This window comes from Pseudorasbora parva, chromosome 14, assembly GCF_024679245.1.
Source record: "Pseudorasbora parva isolate DD20220531a chromosome 14, ASM2467924v1, whole genome shotgun sequence".
Classification (NCBI taxonomy): domain Eukaryota; kingdom Metazoa; phylum Chordata; class Actinopteri; order Cypriniformes; family Gobionidae; genus Pseudorasbora; species Pseudorasbora parva.
The window spans coordinates 15,514,331-15,536,079 of record NC_090185.1 but is presented as its reverse complement, the minus strand read 5'-3'; the positions used below and the strand labels follow the sequence as shown (position 1 = coordinate 15,536,079).

The 21,749-nt window shown below is 37.7% G+C and overlaps 2 protein-coding genes across 2 annotated transcripts; one reads left to right on the top strand and one right to left on the bottom strand.

The window, feature by feature from the left end:
* Positions 1 to 531: 531 nt before the first annotated feature.
* On the top strand, positions 532 to 10,393 carry LOC137039750 (CD48 antigen-like). The gene is made up of 4 exons (XM_067415027.1): positions 532 to 580; positions 952 to 1,272; positions 9,915 to 10,195; positions 10,358 to 10,393. The coding sequence occupies exons 1-4, from the start codon at positions 532 to 534 to the stop codon at positions 10,391 to 10,393; spliced, it is 687 nt and encodes a 228-aa protein (XP_067271128.1).
* A 2,858-nt stretch (positions 10,394 to 13,251) lies between these two features.
* Positions 13,252 to 19,148, bottom strand: LOC137039443 (CD48 antigen-like). Its single transcript, XM_067414753.1, has 6 exons — positions 18,652 to 19,148; positions 17,999 to 18,319; positions 17,317 to 17,598; positions 17,042 to 17,149; positions 16,817 to 16,899; positions 13,252 to 14,014 (listed from the first exon to the last, which is right to left on the bottom strand). The coding sequence occupies exons 1-6, from the start codon at positions 18,704 to 18,706 to the stop codon at positions 13,967 to 13,969; spliced, it is 897 nt and encodes a 298-aa protein (XP_067270854.1). The 5' UTR covers positions 18,707 to 19,148; the 3' UTR covers positions 13,252 to 13,966.
* Between the last annotated feature and the right edge of the window lie 2,601 nt (positions 19,149 to 21,749).

Here is a 21,749-nt window from a genome sequence, read left to right as displayed (position 1 = left end):
TCAGTGGCTCATATAACAGAGCTTAAAGTCTCTAACACTGTTTGCATGAAGCGGAAAGTGGTCTTGTGAACGGAAGGTAGTATATGAGAAAGCTCTAACCACAATGCTGGTGATGTTCTTCGGCCTTAGCACTCCTTTACAAACCTCTCACGAATCAGCCTCAAAATGCCAATACTGATGTTCTTGTGCTTAGAAACACATTCTTAACACTCTTTGGGTGTCAAATATTAGGTATTTCTTTCACCAAAAAAATAAAATAAATACATAACTTAAGACTAAAAATTAACAAAATATTTTAGGCCACAAAATGAGAAAGAGATGTTTGAGTATCAGTATCCTGATCAAATGCACATGTCAACATGTAGACTATTGGAACAATGAATGGAAATTAAACAACCCAGATGCTAAAACCCAATGTGTTTAGAATCTCGTTTGGTCAACTCTGACTGATACTTCCTCATGACGTATGAGCGGAATCTTCTCCTCATGCTCAGTTTGTGAACTGAAACCACATGCAGTCACTATTCTAAGATGCTCACATACATGTGCCGTTTAATTCTGCTCTTTATTTGTGTGGAAGGTAAGATGTGTTATTACTTGATTCATGTCTTTTTCTATTTTTTATTTGTAAATCTTTTTAGAGGTTGTCTGGTGTCAAATAGCATCGATAGCTGCCACCATCAATTTGATGGATTCACCAATTTGACAGATTTGTGCCTTATTATACCATTGCATACTGGGTTAATATTAAATTACTGATCAAAACTCCTCACATCATTATAGAGAAGTTAATAGGCCAACAATGAACAGTGGAAACAGACAATGAAATAAACCATTGTCTGTTTCCACTGCTAAAGTGTTAAATTGTAAATATGCTCAATATTACATTTTTAAGGGTTGACTTCCAGATCTGTGAGATATAATTCAAATATATAATTAAATGTGTTTCAGTTGTGTTTGATGCTGATGAAGTGAAGTCAGTGTCAGTGACTGAAGGAGATTCTGTCACTCTAAACACTGATGTAACTGAAGTACAGAGAGATGATCAGATTCTGTGGGTGTTTGGACCTCAAGAGACTCGTATCGCTGAAATCCACAGACAGAACATCCATATAGATGACAGTAATACAGCATTTGAGAAAAAACTTCAGATTGACAATCAGACTGGATCTCTGACCATCAGAAACATCAGATCTGAACACACTGGACTTTATAAACTAACCGTCATCAGCAGAGGAACTTCATACAAGAGATTCAACGTTAATGTCTATGGTGAGTAAACTGAAGTGTTTCATATTTTAATATGCATCCATGTCAGACAGACTTACCAGCTAATCACAATAAACCTGATTGAGGACATTTAAAGGTAATTGTAGGTATGCAATGTTTTTCATAAGCACTTTTTGTTATACTGGTTGAAACTCCCACATCCTGATAGCATTCAATAATAGTGGTCTAAATATTAAATATAAAAAAAATCACCTATCACCAACCTAAAATATGGCTTACCATTAAAACATGCAAGTCTTGGTTTAAAGTTAACCTAGATAAATTAAAATTCTTATTATTATTATTATTCCGCTATGGAAGTCTATGGCAGACCATAGAAGCGCTTACATGAAAGTTATGAAATTTGGCACATAGATAGAGGCCAGTCCCAGCTGTACCCATAGCAAATTTGGAATCTCTAACTCAATCCCTCTAGTGCCACCAACTATCCAAATGTGCACTCAAGTTTATGCTAATAACTTTTGAACCATAAGGGCTAGAAACAAAATAGTTTGATTGAATCGCTTGCGAAAATAGACACAAGGCTGTATCTCCGCAACGCTTCATCATATTCTGACCAATCTTGGTACATATCATCACAAGCATGACATGATGCTACACTCTAAAAATGGCTGGGTTAAAAACAACCCAAATGGCAACCCAGCGCTGGGTAAATATTGGACAGAACACATGCTGGGTTAAATTAACCCAGTGGCATTTTAACCCAGCAGGCTGGGCTGTTGAGAAAACCCCAAATGTAGTAATTTTTTTTACCATTAATGGATTTGCTATTCCGGGTTATTCTTGCTGGGTTGTTCTTAAAAAAATCTCCTGTGCATTGGCCAAACTGTTACTGTAAAACTAGACAATCATGAAAGAACAAATGAAGAATGCATGTTTAGACTCTTAAAACAATCATTTTTATTGCTTGACAAATGGTACAATACACAAATGTGTTAAAATTGGAAACAATGACAACTACAAACCTAATATATTCTGTCAATTTATTCACGTTTAAATCGAACTTTTATTTTGACGGGTTGCCGTGACTTTGAGTCTCTGTGTTCATGATATGACACGCGCCCCCGTCATTCACACAGAGACGCAAACATGGAAGAGTATAAGTTAATATTTAAATAGTATTTAATATACACAGACACTGGTAACGTTATATATTCGGCTACAGTCTGGAGCCCTGCGTGACGCGACTGAACGCAGCTGCGGGACCGAATATAGTCAAACATTACTTGTGAGTCGATATGCAGATACTATCGTCACATTTTTAACATTTCAGTACTTGGTACCGAAGTACCGGTACTTGTGACATCCCTACATACAACCATGTTTAATTTTCGTAAGGGGATCATGGTTCTGTGTAATCACAAAAACTGTATTAATCTGTCTCAGATCCCTAACGTTACCTAAACTAAAACGAGTTCTGAGGTAAAACTTTTGTCGTCTTAACGTCATGTGAGCTTAAGAATTGTTGCCGCGAAGAAGAAAAACTATAATTATGCTAATTAAAATGTTTATTAATGAAAATATATGAACTTATCTTAAAACTAGGGATGGCTGACGCGAACCTGACGTTTCGACGCTGTGTCGAGATGCCGAAGCGCGGATGCTTCGAAACACTGCTCCGAGCTGTGATTCGACTCACCCATGTCACGTGACTACCGCTAAAGCCTAGTTCAGACTGCACGATTTTCAAACTCGTCGGGTCACTGCTCTATTCACACTGCATGACTATCTGGGGTAGCATTCAGTCACTGCTGTGTTCACACTGCACGATGGTTTGACGACAGAGGAGTTCACACTGCATGACTGAACAAGAGGAAGAATCGCCGACATCTCTCTCGCTCTCCGGTGTGCAAACTACGTTTCCCAAACACACGTGCGATGTGACAAGTAAACAACGCGAGATCACACGTGCGTCAGACCGGAGTTCTCGCGCGAGACTTGGAATTGTTATTAAAAATGACAAACTGCACAAAGTTTGCTTCAAATTGTATGTGCGCTGATTTGTGGAGAAAAAGAAAAAAGATTATGGCGGAAGAAATTGTTGGAGAGACAGAGGGAGACAGGATTTTGTTCTGCAAAGACAGTTTGAGGTAAATAAATAATTATTTAATGTGCTGCTGCTGTGGCTGGATGTGCAAATGTTTGGCGTTTGTTTCTGTTTGATAGAATTGTAAATATATCTATTAAAATACTGAAATTCTGCTTTATAACTCCTCCCTGAACCTCCTGCTGCGCTGTATCTCACTCTCTCATTGGCTGTCGGTGTAATTTTCAGTCAGAACGCTGTTCACACAGCAGGAGTTTGAATCGCCGACAGGTCCAGATATTTAGCATGCCAAATATCTCACCGGCGTCGGCGACTCGTCGGCGATTCTCTCTGATCGCGTCTTTGATTATTCACACTGCGTGATTGTCACTCGCGTGCACGAGCACCGATTTGCCCGTGATCTCGGGCATTTGTCGGCGATTTCGCAAAACCTGTCGGCGACTCAAAATCGGGGCAAAAATCGGGCAGTGTGAACTAGGCTTAAACGAAGCACCGAAGTGTTTCATCAGGTGCGCCTGTCGAGACTCCTTTGATTAAAAGGGGCGGGAACAAACCACACAGTCACACATCTGAATGAACCTCATTCCCCACAGTTTAAAAGTTTCGAAGTAAATCCATCTTCACGTCGTGGGTTTTTGTGAGAGGAGAGAGATTTTGTGAGATAAGTGAGATTTATTGTGCGCTATGGTTAGTTATATTTAGGCTAGATTTAAATGAGATAGGCTATATTGACTGATCAGTGACCGATAGGATAGATATAGGCTAGTAACACATTCATATAGGCAAAGTTAGAATTATATATATATATGGCAAGACAAATGGCAAGACATTGTTCATTCACCTCTATACTACATTCAGATTTACAGTGTAAGTGTACATGCACTATTGATAAATGTATGACAGTTAAATATGAGTACACATCTGGTTTTCAAGAAGCCACTGTTTTAAGTGAGTTTTAAAGGTGTTGAATGTAGGACATTCTCTTATTGAAAGGGGCAAGCTATTCCAGAGTTTACCACCTATTACTAACAAAACATTTTGCCCAAAAGTGGTGAGCCTAAATGGTATCACGCAGTCTCCTTTGATACAGGCCTGTGTACCACCTCTACTGTCAAGTCTTTGAAAAAAGCCATGCAGTGGAGTGGGAGCAAGATTATGTCACATTTTGTATACTAAACAAGTGTACTTAAACGCTTAAAATTATCAAAGCTTAAAAATGTATGCTTCTCTAAAATATCGCAATGATGAAATGACAATGCTTTTTTAAATCAAAAACGAAATCTTGTACGACCCAGAATGCAGGATCCATTAACTTAATTTTCAGTAATTTTCACTCATTTGTATGTCATAATTAATAGTTTTAAATGTTATGGAACAAATGACACATTGTGGCTTTATTAGGGGTTCAAGCACGAAGTGCTTGAAAACCTATTGTATTTGTGCCGGTTTATTATTCTGCCGTAAAACGCATCGTGCAGACCAAACCATAAGGGCTAGAGACTTGAAACTTGCCCAATAGGTAGTACAAAAATCGAGGAGAGGTTATCAAATTATGAGCCAGATTGGCCCATAGGTGGCGCTATAGCGATCAATTGCGCAAAACTGCTCATAACTCCTAGACCGTTGGCCGTAGCCTCAAGTGCCTTATATCGTTGGAATCCTTGGCTCGAGACGGACCAGACGCATGCCTCGGATTGGCTCGTGACCTGGGAAAATGTCCGGCTATTTTGGCTTTTTCCAAAAACCTACTTTTGCGAACTAGTCCCTGGTTTTTGGCCAAACCAGTGCAGGCAGATTCTCTGGAGTCTGAATGTCAATAATCATTGAAAAAAAGTGGAAATTTGGGTTCAGGGTTCCTAAGGGCCGCCAAGTTTGAGGTGGGAGGAGCCCCTTTCGACTTAATTGGCTATAGCTCGTCAACGGAACGAGATATTTTCACCAGACTCAGCACAACTATGCAAGAGCTCATTCTGTGGTCACCCGAAAAAGGACGTGGCAACTGGCCTCTTGGTGGCGATTTAACTGTTAGAAAGGTCAACTACATTATCCTATGCAAAATGACATTTAAATGACTAAAAAATGTCTGTTCTGCGCAGAACTTCACCAAATTAGCTGAGCATGTGCACCCTATTATTGCAAAGCAGCGTGCAAACTTTTATGGAGATCGGGCCGTCGGTAGAGGTATTACAGTTTAAAAGGGAAAAAAATAAAATAAAAAATAAAAAATCATTTCCAAGATAAATGAGCTGAAAATGCAAAAATCTACCGTGTTCCTCTCTGCCGGCCATGTCAGAACGCTTGATAAAGTTTTTGTAACCAGCAGCTCAAAAATCAGGCGCTGAGACCCTATAGTTTTTTTTTTATAAGCCTTTTTAGGCCCTTTTACGCCTCTGTTATTAGGGGTTCAAGCACGAAGTGCTTGAAAACCTATTGTATTTGTGCCGGTTTATTATTCTGCCGTAAAACGCATCGTGCAGACCAAACCATAAGGGCTAGAGACTTGAAACTTGCCCAATAGGTAGTACAAAAATCGAGGAGAGGTTATCAAATTATGAGCCAGATTGGCCCATAGGTGGCGCTATAGCAATCAATTGCGCAAAACTGCTCATAACTCCTAGACCGTTGGCCATAGCCTCAAGTGCCTTATATCGTTGGAATCCTTGGCTCGAGACGGACCAGACGCATGCCTCGGATTGGCTCGTGACCTGGGAAAATGTCCGGCTATTTTGGCTTTTTCCAAAAACCTACTTTTGCGAACTAGTCCCTGGCTTTTTAACCGATCGGAACCAAACCAGTGCAGAAATATTCTCTGGAGTCAGATTATCAATAATCATTGAAAAAAAGTTGAAACTTTGATTCAATTTTGCTAAGGGGCATCAAAATGGACGTTCAAGGCGGAGCCTATTTTATTAATAAGGCTATAACTCAAGAAAGAAATGAGATATCATCACCAAACTTGGTGCACTTATGTATGGGCTCAATCTTTGGTCACGATAAAAAAATCGCGATGATTGGGCTCTAGGTGGCGCTATAATGTTAAAAAAACATAAAAACGGCTATAACCACCTGACTGTTAGTCTGATTGACTTGAAAATTGGTATGCAGTATCTTGGTCCAAGGCCCCATGTATGTATATGAGGACATCAGCGTATCTCAATCAACATGGCCGCCATCGGCCAAAGAAGTTGATACCTATAAGACAAGGTTAACGGAGGCCAATCAGAACGAAACTTGATGGGCATGTTTGACTCATGGCCCTAGAGGTCTGTAAGAATTTTGAAAGAAATCAACCACTAGTTGGCGCTAACGAGTTTTTTGGCTCTGTAATCACGTGGTGTTTGACATATCCACACCATATGCATATCAATTGATAGATCTCCTCATGTTAAATAACTTTGCCTCTTGAGCCATTGCTGTCAATCAAATCGTTCATTAAATATTTGCAATTATGTTAAAAACCAACTTTTGCAAACTAGTCCCTGGTTTTTTATCCGATTGGAACCAAACCAGTCGAGGACAATTCTCTGGACTCTCTAGAGCAATCATCTTTGGAAAAAAAAGTTGAACTTTTGCATTTGGATGGCCATAACAGGGACATTTAGAAAAGAGGTGTGGCAAAATACATTCAAAAGCCTATAAATACTAAGGGAAAACTCAAGAAGCATGCAAAGTTTTATGGAGATCATACCATAGGTGACGCTATACTGTTAAAAAGCTTTAAAACCATGCATTTCCTATGGTAAATTCCCTTTATTGGCTGTAAATGGCCTTTTCCATCTGTTATCATATAATGTTCAAATCATTTGTTAGATCTGCTCATTCTGACTCTCTAGATCAATTGAGAATGAGATGTCGTCACGACACAGTGCCCCGCCCATAGAGATCATGGAATCCTCCCCCTTCTGCCATTTTGGGAGGATAGTACTCGCCTTAGTGGATTCGGACAGAGACTGGAGAAGAGATATTCTGATGATTATTAAGTACAACATTTTCTAAACTCAATGTAACATGAAGTTTTAATCCACCCAAGCCGAGCTGAGAAAGCAGCTGCTGATAAACATACGCTATAATTCACCACAGGGTGTCAGTCATCGTCTAAACTCATGACCGCAAAGCTGAAGTGTGTAACACCTGATGAATACGATCCTTTATTTATTTGTATTAAACATTTTGATCACTATTCTGTCATTTTCACTATCAATCATTTTACTGTATGTAATTTACATGTTTATGCCCAAAACGCTTAATTAATATTCAAAGTAGGCCTATAGTTGACAAATTTTCCTCTAACGTTACATTAATTTAAGGCACGTACCGAGCATTTATTCTACTTAAGAAGGCTGGACTAAAAGCACCAGCACACACAAGCGATCCTTTTTATTAGTCAAATTCATTTAGAAATCAAAACTCAACAGGTATTAAATATGATCAGTACAAGAAAAACTCTTACTGAGAGGACGAGCACTGGACTGCTGCAGGATAGTGGGGAGATTTATTTATTTATTATTCAGAATGCACAGAAAATATATGTATAGAAACATTTCAGGAAGGTAGTAAAGTGTCTAACGTTAGGTCTCTGTTCCATTGTGCTGCAGGCAGCTCGTATGGGTCGACGTTTTTGATCTCAGCCAGCTTAAATACCTCTGCCTGGCGCTGGTAGTAAGTTTCTCCCTGTAAGAGGCCTCCATTTCTCCGTTTAAACGCGGTGATGATAATTCCTCAAGCCGTCTTTCCTGCTCCGATCTCTGTATCGCTCTTACAATGTTGCCCCTGGCAACCGATAGCGTAGGATCCCAAAATGGTGGACGGGCTCAGACACCGCCCAATTCGTCACGTGACAGCAAGCTACCATGACATATGTCCTCATTCTCAATAATTATCCAAAAAAAATACTTTTGCATTTGGATAGCTATAATAGGGTCATATCAAAATGTGACTTTGACCAAGTGTACCTAAACCTTTAACTCCTCAATAAAATAATTTAGATCTTCTCAAAAATAGTTAAGTAAATGTGACATGTGACTCTAAACAAGCATTCAAACTTTTATGGAGATTGGTCTATAGGTGGCGCTATAACTATAAAAGCTTTGATGCGTTTGCTATGGTAAATTTCCTGTAATTGTTGTAAATGGTCTTTTGTATCTATTATCGTATAATGTTCAAATGATTTGTTAGATCTGCTCATTCTGACAGGTCAATAATTATCCAAAATGACTGGCATTTGCATTTGGATGGCTATAATTGGGTCATTTCAATATGTGGCCTTGACCAAGTGTCCCCGAAACCCTTTAATAAATCCTCAATGAATGCTCAGATCTTCATTTCATCTCAGTTTTAATTAATTTAATGCTTAAAGGCCTTAAATACAAAAGACCTTAACTGTTTAAAGGCCTTAAATGCTTGAACCCCGCTAAATGCTGCTTGCAGCTTTAATTTCTTTTAATAATCTTAATTTTTCAAAAAAACAAAACAAAAAAACTAAAGTTATTTACAATGAGGAGGCTACAGGTTACAAAACCAAGTAGTTGTGAGCCAGATGTTAAAAACGTTTTTGTTTTTTTGTTTTTTTACATAGTAGATCACAGTCAAGGTTATTTCAGATCAATACACACAAGTGTCCACTAGATGGCGTCATGGAGACGGGTGTCAGGTGTTGTTTCGAAGCTTCGGCACATTTGTTTCAACTGTTTCAGTGCTTCACGAAGCCTCGGTCTGCCCATCACTACTTAAAACTTCTGCAACCAGTGGCTTTGCCTTTTGCATTGTCCTTTCAAAATGACAGTTTGGGAGCGAATTTAGACGAATCAAGGCGGGAAGCACGTGAAACAACCAAGCGCTGGGTAGAATCAACCAAGCATTGCGACCCAGCAGGATTAACCCAACGACTGGAAATTTGAAACTACCCAATGGTGTTTAAAATGTGATCAAATAAACCAACAAAAATTACCCAACATTCTTAACCCAGCATTTTGGCTTAAAAAATAACCCAGCATTATTTAGAGTGTACATGCTGCATTTTGACACAGTGCCACCTACAGGTCCGGAGATATGAAAAATGGATTATAACTTTGGAATGCTTTCACCAAACATCAGTCATCTCGTTAGAATAGGGGCAGCATACCGAGTCGAATGATGTCCAATTTTCCCATATTGGCCATTTCAAATTTTGTAGTAAAATGCTGTATTTTATGAACGCATGAGAAGTTTCGAACCAGAAAAATGAGTGAAAAAATATTTATATGGATATAACTTTGGATGTGGTTGAATTACTTTCACATGAGTCATCTCTCTAGATTCCTGAAACCTTGCCGAGTCCAACAGTACCAAACATGCTAGGTTTCACTTCATTTCAGTTTGTGTAACATTGTGATTTAACGCTTAAACAACTTTTCGCTATTCCGACCGAGACGAAACCACCGTAGGAAAATTGTACCAGGTTTAAAGCCAGCTAGCCTCTCCGAAATTGCATACCCTACCTTTAAGGCAAACCATGATTACAGCAGTACCCGTTATCCATTCGGTTAATCGCAGATCAAACTGACATTTAGGGTTAACTAATATTATTTTTGTTTTCCAGCTCCTCTGCCTGCTCCTGTCATTACTAGTAACTCTTCAAACTGTCCAGTGTCCAGATGTTCACTGGTGTGTTCAGCTGTGAATGTGAGTCATGTGACTCTCTCCTGGTTCAAAGGAAACAGTTTATTGTCCAACATCAGTGTGTCTGATCTCAGCATTAGTCTCTCTCTACCTCTGGAGGTGGAATATCAGGATAAAAACACCTACAGCTGTGTGCTCAACAATCCCATCAGCAACCAGACCACACATCTCAACATCACGCTAATCTGTGCAGGTTTGCCTGTAGGCCTAGTTGATGTGTGTTAACTTTTTCCCAGTAATATTTAAAAATGTATTCAGAGGAAGATTTTCCATCTTCTTTATCAGAGAACTTTCACAAGCATGCATTTGATCATTTGATAGAAAGATTCCCCATGTGTTAATATTTGTATTTTCTTTCCACAGAAGCTGTACAGTCAAATCTTCATTCTGAGAGTGTGATTCCTTCACTGGTGTTTGCTGTGCTGGGGATGACTGCTGTCGCTCTACTCGTTTATCACGTTAGATCTAGACAGTTAAAGAAATATACATGTCCATTGGCACAGAGTGAGTTGAAGTGAGTGTTTTTTAATTAATGAACAGAGCAACAGTATTATGAGCCTGACAGCGTGAGCACTGCCAATAAATAAAAAGAAGGAAATAAATAGACTAAAGAATGATTAGATCACGAAAAGCACGATGAGGACATCTACTGGGCAAACAGGCGTAAAAGCAACAATAAAACATGACACAAAAGGCTTGTTCGAGATGAACTACACTAGATCAGACACTTTGTGCTTTCCGTAGTGTTCTGATTTAACATCATTGATGGCAGACCATGCAATGTTTTGCAAATGGCAATAGGTTAACCAGAATGTTTTCTTCCAAACGGTTACTCTATTACAATAAAATTAAATATTTACTAGATTGTGTAATCTTAATTTTTGTTCATACATTGTGTTTTTAAAAAAACATCATATATTCAACATCAAGATTGGTTAAATCAGGAACTTTTCCAAGAAAAAACACCACACTCGTCGTCCTTGTCATCACAGAAACTGACCAGTGAGAATAAAGTGTCATCATCAAGGCTTTCAGAGCCGGTTTTAAGCAACTGCAGCACCTGACCACAGCTTGTCTGGTTTTGCTCTTGTGATCCTAAGGGTGTTGTAGCACCGATCAAGTCCGACAATTTTTCTAACCATAATGCATTGCTTTTGTTAGGCGGCAGTCGATCTGTCTGACGGACGCCGCATGAAGTCGAACAAGCCTAGACTTGATAGACTGGCCACTGCAGAGACAACTGGGTGGAGCTTGGCATCCAGCTACCCCTCATTGGCTCCATGTAAAGGGTGGGGCTAGATAGTCCAATCACACCCTAATCATATCCATAAGTAGCCTGACAAGCCAGACCCACATCAAGATGTTTGGTCTGGAAACTCACCATAGACAGGGCTCAATCCGAGGGGTGGATAAACGGTTGTCTTTCAAACTCCCTCTGCACGATGGATAGCGCTACAACCAACCTGAGCAACGGAGGTGAAGCAGAGCTTGTTGATAGATTAAACATTTGCCGTATCCGGTCGGCTAAACTCCGAACACATCTTCCCTTTTTAAGAATGACTTCAGTGCCGTTCTTTGTTCTTTTCTCAGAGGAAAGCTTAACTCCAAGTCTTCCAGAATCACGGTCAAAGCTGATTCGAAAGACCGCCGCCGTTCGCCAGTTTCTGTGTTTACTAGAAGCACGCAAACGCGCAACTCAGCCGTCATTATGTTAAAACCCGCCCCCCGACACTATACACGATGTGATTGGCCCAACCAGAGTTTGGTTTTTACAGCTCAGAGCTGTATTGAGAGTTGTTAGACGACACTCGAGACAGATTAGTTTTGCTGCCGCTAGGGTGCGTCTAGATTTCTAGGCTATCCCTTTGTCAGAATGACACTGAAACTCTTATTCATTTTGTTTTGGTTGTCCAATTATACTTCCCAGCTCTAGAAAGATGTTAGCTTGTTTATCTAAAGTATTTTAGATGTTTTTTCAATTAACCTCAAATGTGTTCAAATTCAAATACCTGCTTATAATAAACCTAATTCTCTTTCGATGTAGGTTTTACATTCATAAATGTAAACTTCGAATTGTAAACCTGTTTTTGTAGTATTGTTACACAAGATAAAACATTATGCCACCCCCCCACCCCCCTTTATTGATGTTATTCATAATATTATGCTCTAATTTTGTTGTAGCTGCCATAGAGCAAACTAAATGTTCAAATAAAGAAAATTAGGGGAAAAATGTTTGTATTTGACTGACATTACAAAATTGACTGATCTGGAAAGTTTATATGGTTGTCAGTGCATGGGGCACAACATATGATGTTGGTTTTAATAAGATTTTCCCAACAAATAGGCAAGAATAGCCCGGTGTCCTCCATGATTCCTGTTCATTTCGACAACAAAACACTTTAATGCAACAAGCTCGTAATCACCTTCATATGTTACTTGTTAAATAAAGTTTTTATCGAATAATGTTCGTTTTGTATAATCAATTCATGGTTAATAATGGTTTACATTTTAAGGTCTGTAAACATTTTGCTGATTAAATGACAGCATTCACTGTTGCAATTAATGGGACTCGAACTTTCAACATTGCTAGATTCTCTGGTGGATTTCATTTTCAAATCAAGAAATCCCTTACGAAAATGAACCATATAGGCTATTCTATTATAGTTGTACCATGGTAACCACAAATTAACCATGGCTTTGCAGGTAAAACTGATTAAATAAATGCTAATCAATTAGCTAAAAACAATGGTTAGCCTACTAAACTTTTACTATAATAAATCCATGGTTAATTTTCGTAAGGGATAAGTAAGATGACATTATGTTTGTATTTTAATGGTGCATAAAGATTATGAATGTTTTTGACTGTTTACAGAAGTCAACGGTAATGGTTGTGCATATTACATACCCACTCCAGAAGCGGCAGCCTGGGGTTTTTTCGTGCCTTCGAGTTTGTGGCCACTAGATGGCAATAACTCATAATTGTTCAATAATTCCTATGTAAATAGAACACTTCAAGAAATTAATCTAAAGAATTTTTAGACAAATGCAATGTACTCAAGATTACACACATCAATGTGTACAGTCTAAGGTAACATCCACATGTTTAAGCACTATTAGTGCTTTTATTTTAAATTCTGAGAAAATATTTTAAAGTCACTGAGAAAACAGACATTACATTAATTCAGCAGTAAATTGTTAGCTAAATAGAATGTTTCATCAAGACTTGGCATAAAAATAAACAACTTTGAAATGCAGCATACTTGTACAATAAAACTGTTTATTAAAGAAAGAGCAAAATCCCCACGACTTTAAAATACTGCATGTGAAAGGATATGGTGTGCTGGGACATGTAATGACTTGTTGTGCTATGATACAGGACAGACAGGTAGCAATTACTGGAAATACAGCAGGGGTTGGGGTGGGGTCTTGTGGCTTACTGCGCAAACAATTAGGAGGAGCATCAATGCTGAGGAGATCAATAACCATTGGTTGTACAGAACTAAGCAAGAATAAAAGACGGCGAGGGCATTAAGCAGTCTAATGCAGATCAAGCGCATACATAGCCTTTCAGCATGCAACATTATACTTTCCTTTTAAAACAGGACATAAAAAAACGAAGGCCAGAACATGTTACATGTTAATGTAAATGTTGGGTAACTAAAACATAATTTTAAAACATAGGTTTAAAGCAAGCTTTAGCCTGTTTTGTTCTCACTATGACTCTCGTTGAGCTTGCAAATATATCTGTGTTCGTCAGAGGAATATTTGCATTTGCAAAACATAACATCAGTCAAATGTATTCATTCAGAGTTCATTCTCTCTCTCTCTCTCTTCTGGATCAGACCGGCCAATTCCACCAACGATAAATAAGTAAAAATATTACTTATAGTCATTCTGAATTCATCTTCGCAATCCACTGTTTTAAAGCAGGCAAATCCTGAGAAAAGTATTCTATTGAAATATGTCAGTTTCTCATGTGACGACGCTGGAGTATATCATTTCCTCTGTCTCTTTAGGTTTCTGCAAGACAACACAAAACAAATGCAACAAACTACAATGAAATCTGTCAAATCTCAGCCGAAAACTCTTCAGGAGAACATTTTTGTGAATGTAGCATGTAGGCCTAGTCAAAAAAATATGGGGGTAATATTGTAGCTTTATTCCAAACAAATATATTGTTATCCACAAATAAATGTAAAGGGATTAAAAAATTAATAATAATTTCACAAATCAATAGAATGAAATCCACAAATATATGCAGGAGTTTCACAAAAAGGAATTAGATTCACAAATAAATGTAATGACATTTGTGAGTAACAAAAAAATCCACACGTCAAAAACACACAACTCTGCCTTGCATAAGTTTCATTCATTTGTGAATTGCTTCCTCTGCATTTGAGGATCTAGTCGTGCGCATTTGTGGATCTCGTCTTGCTCATTTGTGGATCGCAGCACAGCACGTGGATTTTGAAACATTTCTAGCCTCTAGACTCAAAAAAATCCACAAATACGTAGACTCCACCCACCGTCTACTTAAGCCAATCAGATCACGGCCATATCGTGCTGACCAATCGTAGCAAGTTCTCGCTCCAACCAATAATGTTTTGGCCAGTGCCGCTGAAAAACAGTTACAACCACTGATCTATAAATCGATATATATATAAATCTATATATCTATATAATCAGATAACGGCCATATCGTGCTGACCAGAGCCATTAGAGCTCTCAATAGTTCCAAACAACTGCGTCCTGTCAATCTTTTTAAACAGGATATAGCAGGATAGACAGCCTTTTCACTATAGGCTATTAGCAGCAATGTCTGGCAAATATTAACACAATATGTGCATTGACGTCGCCAAGGCTTTACAGTAGCATTTTATTCTGAGGAGAGATAAAGAAGAGAATCTTCATTTGGGTCACGAGAGTAGTAAAATCTACAACATATGATTTTACAGTGTTGAGTGTTTTAGCCAATCACGTCCATTTCTATTGAAAATAATAACCAATTAATTTACCGTGAATGAGAATCCTCTCAGTATCGATCAAAACAAATTTAATACAGTCTCAAAACGCTGAATTAATTTTAGTGCAAGTTTTTACAGGAATCGTCCCACTATCTTCAAATCTTCTCATCATAACAGACAGCACAGACATGATTTAAATAAAGATTTATCGTGAAGTAGTCAGATATTTTTGTTTTTCATTAGACTTTGTAATGTTCCCTAATTAGCCTATGTATTTAACATTCCAGTACAAAAAAAGTAACAAAAAATATTACTTTATAGGTATAAATCGGACTAACTATAAAAATTCATTCAAAATAGAAAAAAAAGGCTAATGAGCCAATAACACGGGGCTAATAAGTGTTCCCCTTTCGCCATCTACTGGCTGTTTTATTTTTTTATTTTTATGTTAACGTCCTAAATTATGTTATTTTAACACTCGAAGCTTACACAACAGGTGAATATAAAGGAATGATGCTAGAATAGGCTATATATAATTTACCCAAGAAAGGAGTTTTAAATGGTGGTTAAAAAAACAGGGCAACCAATTTATTCAACTCTTTGCATTCAGGGGCTATACATTATTCCTTGAATGAATATAAACGCATTTGACAGAAAGATCTCAGAGAATCTAAAAACTGTTGAAATGGCAGATAGCACCTGGATATAATAGCTTTAGCAGTGATCTCACGTTAGAAACTGCAGTTAGAGTCTGACGATCTATTATGTAACAATACATCAACATGCTTCATAAAAAACATCTTTTGTCAATATTCCTGAGAGGCCAATAATGCCATAAAATCTCTAAATATGCATTAATTTCATAAAATGCTGGAATTATTGGTCGCTCTGTGACGCTCTGTATTCCTCAGTTCCTATGGAAGTGTCCTAATCACTGATCTATATAGAGTTATATAGATATATAGAGTTGGACATATAGAGAGAGTTATAGATATATAGATATATATGGATATATAGAGTTATATATATAGAGAGAAAGTTATAGATATATAGAGTAATATAGATATATAAATTTATAGATCAGTGGTCGTTATTGGTTGGAGCGAGAACGTGCTACGATTGGTCAGCACGATATGGCCGTGATCTGATTGGCTTAAGTAGACGGTGGGTGGAGTCTACGTATTTGTGGATTTTTTTGAGTCTAGAGGCTAGAAATGTTTCAAAATCCACGTGCTGTGCTGCGATCCACAAATGAGCAAGACGAGATCCACAAATGCGCACGACTAGATCCTCAAATGCAGAGGAAGCAATTCACAAATGAATGAAACTTATGCAAGGCAGAGTTGTGTGTTTTTGACATGTGTGGATTTTTTTGTTACTCACAAATGTCATTACATTTATTTGTGAATCTAATTCATTTTTGTGAAACTATTGATTTGTGAAATTATTTATTTTTTGTGAATCGCTTTACATTTATTTGTGGATAACAATATATTTGTTTGGAATAATGCAACAATATTACCCCCATAAAAAATCTGTACTATGCAGGTTTAAAAAAACAGAACTCTGACCAAGCTCTAACAGGAATACCAGACATTTCAATAAGTTAAAGACATTCACTTAATCAACGCAAAGTGTCCGCAACTGACACTGAAAAAAATCTTTGACCCCTGTTCCTTCATTATAGAGCAATCAAAAATATTAAAGAGTTATTTTATTTAATAATTACACTAAATTAAAGTGTAATCTTCTATGCCAACATTTTAAGATACAGATAGAATTGTAAGCCAAATGTGGGTCTACAATCTCTTGGTCAGATATCAAAATGAGAACAGGTGGCGTTTCATGAAACTCTTACCCTTTTTTGTCCATTTTGTTTAAAAAATACTGTTTCAGCATATTGAACCTCTTCTCCTTCTGTCTGAGCTGTTTCCACTGTATCTGCTCGTGGTTCAAAACCATTTCACGAAGAGATAGGGTTAGGGCAGGGTTCATTTCTCAATCATTCATATCAAATATAAGTACTTAATGTAAAAACATTAATACACTATCCTTCTATATAGATGTTGTAGGAAATCCTTACCTTTTTGTTCCGTTCTTTTGTACTTCCTGTACAGAAAGTACATCACACCAGCAAGTCCAACCAGAAGTATAGCAGGAATAAAAAAGTATATGTTTCCAGAGGGAGGTTCTAAAACGGAAAGGAGCTAATTAACTTTGGGCTCATATCTACATTGCCTTTACAGACCCAGATTAGCAATGATACCTACGTCATTTAACAGAAGCAGAACATTTTTAATCTGTGATATTTCATGAAACAGAAATTCTGTTAACAGACAGTAACCACAGCTGACAAACCTGTACATGTGTGACAAAGTAGCGTGATGTCCAGATGTGTGGTCTGGTTTCTGATAGGATTGTTGAGCACACAGCTGTAGGTGTTTTTATCCTGATATTCCACCTCCAGAGGTAGAGAGAGACTGATGCTGAGATCAGACACACTGATGTTGGACAATAAACTGTTTCCTTTGAACCAGGAGAGAGTCACATGACTCACATTCACAGCTGAACACACCAGCGAACATCTGGACACTGGACAGTTTGAAGAGTTACTAGTAATGACAGGAGCAGGCAGAGGAGCTGGAAAACCAAAATAATATTAGTTAACCCTAAATGTCAGTTTGATCTGCGATTAAGGGAATATATACCGAACACTAATGTAAACCAATACGCGGTGGACATGTTTTGTTTTAAATGTCCTCAACAGGGGACAGTTGCATAAACATAACCATTGTTATGTTCGGATAGTGTCTTAAGATCTAGTATGACCCATTAACAGGTAATCTAGGAACAAATTAATGAAGTCAGTCAAATGAAGGCTAATGCACATTTTTATAGAATTGATTTAAAGTTTTTTGAAATTTGGATGGCTAACTTCTAAGACTAGTCTTAGCAGTTTGTGCAACCGGCCCTAGGTGATCATAGTAAGCTAGTCTTACTCAGATGTACATTAAAATTTGAAACACTTCAGTTTACTCACTGTATACATTAACGTTGAATCTCTTGTATGAAGTTCCTCTGCTGATGACGGTTAGTTTATAAAGTCCAGTGTGTTCAGAGCTGATGTTTCTGATGGTCAGAGATCCAGTCTGATTGTCAATCTGAAGTTTTTTCTCAAATGCTGTATTACTGTCATCTATATGGATGTTCTGTCTGTGGATTTCAGCGATACGAGTCTCTTGAGGTCCAAACACCCACAGAATCTGATCATCTCTCTGTACTTCAGTTACATCAGTGTTTAGAGTGACAGAATCTCCTTCAGTCACTGACACTGACTTCACTTCATCAGCATCAAACACAACTGAAACACATTCAGGAGAAACCATGAGGTGGGGGTGTATTCATTTTCTCATAAATATTTACAAAGACTGTAGCTACATAAGCAATAATTGTTGGAATATACATTAAGAGACTGTCGTAAATATAATGTGACAATCTTTTTCCAACTTGTCCGTTAGCTTACATTATAAACTGAAACTCTAAAAATGTAACTGTTACACGTCAAGTTAATATAAATATAAAAAGAAAAGAACGGGTTTTACTGTGACGAATAAGCTTTTAAATATATCGGTTGCAAACAGAAACAGACTAAACGATACAAACAACAACAACAAAACATTCATATTAGCCTACCTTCCAAACACAGCATGAGCAGATAAAAGCAAACTGGGAAAGTATTCCTCAACATTTCGCCAAGCACACTGTCATTCAATTCATTACCACGTAAACTGACTGATAAAAGACAAAAATCCCATACTGATCAGAATACAATCCGAGTTACGAGATTATGTCCATTTTCCGCAAATCGAACGCTTAGTTTGAGTAACAGACCGACTGTGTGAAGCACTCGATGATAACCACTCCGCCCATTCGGTTGTGTAGCAAGACGCGTATAAACGCTGTATTCAGCTTTTTAAAAATCGTCAATAATTTTTTATGGCCATTAGCTACATTTGATGTTCCTTTTTACATTTTAGAACGTCATATATTAGTAATTTACCCACCAAGCCAACTGTTTTAGGCTACTTTATATTAGATAGCCCATACTTTACATAAGTGAGAAAATATATAGTATAGCCTATATTCACATTAAGTTGTAGTACGGTTTAGCAAGTAGTAAAATTAACCAAAAATCGTATTTTCCATTCCTTATACTGTTGCTTTTCATTTCCATAAAATGGGAGCAGCCGTTTGGTGAGCAGCAGCCCTGATTGGTCTAAATTAAACAAACATAGAGGTCTTCCCAACAATGCAGTGTTGCTCAAACCCTACTAAAACTGAACAATGTAATTGTATAATGTGAACAATTGACAAAATTTAACTGGGCATCCTCATTTTTTGCTAAGTAGAATAATCTCTCTTTGACATGTTTACAATCTCCACGTAGGAGTGCAACAGCCATGAAGCCTATGCTTTTTGCTGGCTATTTAAATGAGTTTGATTTAAAAGTGTCCATATGAATGTTAGTTATACAAGGTAGTAATAAGGTCAGGCCATCGAAAGCACCTCATCCACCTACACTGGTACCACACATGCACATGTCACCACACATCCATCTCTCAAACTCATTGTTGTGCACAACTTGCACATTATACATGTACAAACCACACGTTTGGTACACACATTATAGATACAGTACCCTGACCTAGATTATAATAAGTGATTATCACATGTATTAAGGTGATTAAACTGGTTAAACTAGTTGCGCATACACATACAAATATATATTCTTTAAATTGTTCTGATAAATAATTGGAGTTTATTTGCTAATTCTAAAAAATGAAACATATTTCATGCATGTTTGTGGTTAAAGCATGATGTGCAGTGCAAGCTCTACAATCTAAATGATAAACCATGTTACAGTCTAATGATCACTGCGGTTTTCAGCTCTTCCTCAAGCCCCTTCCTCTTCTGTGACACTCTGCTACAAAACCCCAAAGCAAACGGAGGCCTCTGATCTGACTCAGCCATCAGAGATCTCAATGATCTCTTTGTGATGTTCACAGAAAAGAAAGATGCAGAAGTTCTCACAGCTCAGGCCTAAGAGTCCACATCGATGCAGTGCAACGCTCAATGATTGTTCTGATAAAAATGAAAACAGTTATCACCAGTGTACAAAAATGATCGGATCAGCACAACCATAAACCTAATTAGGTTACAGTGGCTGAAGCGTCGATGAAACAGTCTCATGCATCACGTTCAGAGTGACCACCACTTCCTGTTGAGATGCAGGGTAGAACAAAAAGGTCAAAAACGAAATGCAGTGAGCATAAGGCTGTCCTTTTTCTCACGAATTAGTCACCCGTATGTGACGTTTGTCATTTACGGTCACCAAAAATTAAAAAAAATGTGTGTAGATATATTGTAAAATGCAAATGAAATTACTCAATATAATTTTTTTACCAGGTTTTCGATTATATTCGTAAAAATAAAAAAGTTTGCATTGTGATAAAAGAATACAAATGGTGTCTGAGTAGTTTAAAAAATAAATAATATATAAAGTGTATTAAAGGTAGGGTAGTTGTTATACTGGATGAAACTCTCTTCACATCCTGAGAGCAATCAATAATAGAAGTGGTCTAAATATATAAAAATATCCTCTGTGGAAGCTATTTTTTTCCGTCCAATAAGGATGTCCTATCTGCCTTTCAATGTATGTATTTCCATACTTTTCACTCTTGCTCGCACAGACATCACACGCTATCAGCGCAGAGTTGTAGTCCAAGGGTCCACAAACAAACAGCGACCATTTTTCACAGTTCCCCCTGAACTAAAAACAATGAGCGAATTACATGTCAACCTGTGATGTTCTACCTGAAGATGTTAATGTCCTCTGAATCGAATTTATGCGTTTCTTTGTCAACACCCAACGCCAAAATGAATCTGCAGCAGTGAGGTGGTACAAGTCAGAGCTCTTTACATTGAAATTGTATGTGCTTTAAGACATGAGGTAGTTTAACGCCGTCTCTCGTGACACTTTGCAGACTCTGCTCTCTGCGTGCGTTCATGTTTTAAAGAAGGCGTGGCTTTGGAGGGTGTGGGGACTGAAATTTTCCCTGAAATTACCAACCTTACCTTTAATAATAATCCCACATCATGGTCACCTCTGATGGCAAGCTGTTCTGGCAGTTAAGATGACAGCTGTATACTGTAAATATGTTGTGCCAACAGAATGCTTTATAAGCAGTTCTTAATCACATGACTCACTAGCAATGCATGTTGTAATAAGAAAAAATCTCAAAATGACTTGCTGTTTACAAACATACCGGTATGCTAATAGTCTCAGAGAGATCTAAAAAATAGCCGCATCTCATAAAACCCCTCAGTTCACACATTTTTTCACACTTTGGCTTCTGGTAGGCCACCGTTTCCTGTAGATCAGCGAGATAGTGTTCTATACAACGCTATTCGTTTAATGCTGAGCAGTGTAATCCCAGTAAGCAATAGCTGTCATTACACGGTTATCTACAGATACGATACCAATATAGTTATGATATGAGTGACTATGAGTAGTTATATGCTATGAGTAACCCACTTCTAGCATAAAATAACCGTACATTTGGTAACATGTCGTTTTTGTCTAAAATGTGTTATATCATGTAAGTCAACAGTGATTACAAGGTGCTTAGGTAAACATTTTTTTGGTTAGACTTGAAATTTTGCTTAAGTTTAGCTAAGTCGTCAGGGTTGCTATTAGATGTCTTTTATGGGAATATAAGATTTATGTAGTG

Excerpts from the sequence above, each read along its gene's own strand:
- LOC137039443 (XM_067414753.1), bottom strand. The coding sequence starts at position 18,706 with ATGTTGAGGAATACTTTCCCAGTTTGCTTTTATCTGCTCATGCTGTGT. Across the intron at positions 17,599-17,998 it reads ATTCAACGTTAATGTATACA|CTCCTCTGCCTGCTCCTGTC; the intron begins GTGAGTAAACTG and ends TTGGTTTTCCAG. Across the intron at positions 17,150-17,316 it reads ACTTTGTCACACATGTACAG|AACCTCCCTCTGGAAACATA; the intron begins GTTTGTCAGCTG and ends TTTCCGTTTTAG.
- LOC137039750 (XM_067415027.1), top strand. The coding sequence starts at position 532 with ATGCTCACATACATGTGCCGTTTAATTCTGCTCTTTATTTGTGTGGAA. Across the intron at positions 581-951 it reads GCTCTTTATTTGTGTGGAAG|TTGTGTTTGATGCTGATGAA; the intron begins GTAAGATGTGTT and ends AATGTGTTTCAG. Across the intron at positions 1,273-9,914 it reads ATTCAACGTTAATGTCTATG|CTCCTCTGCCTGCTCCTGTC; the intron begins GTGAGTAAACTG and ends TTTGTTTTCCAG.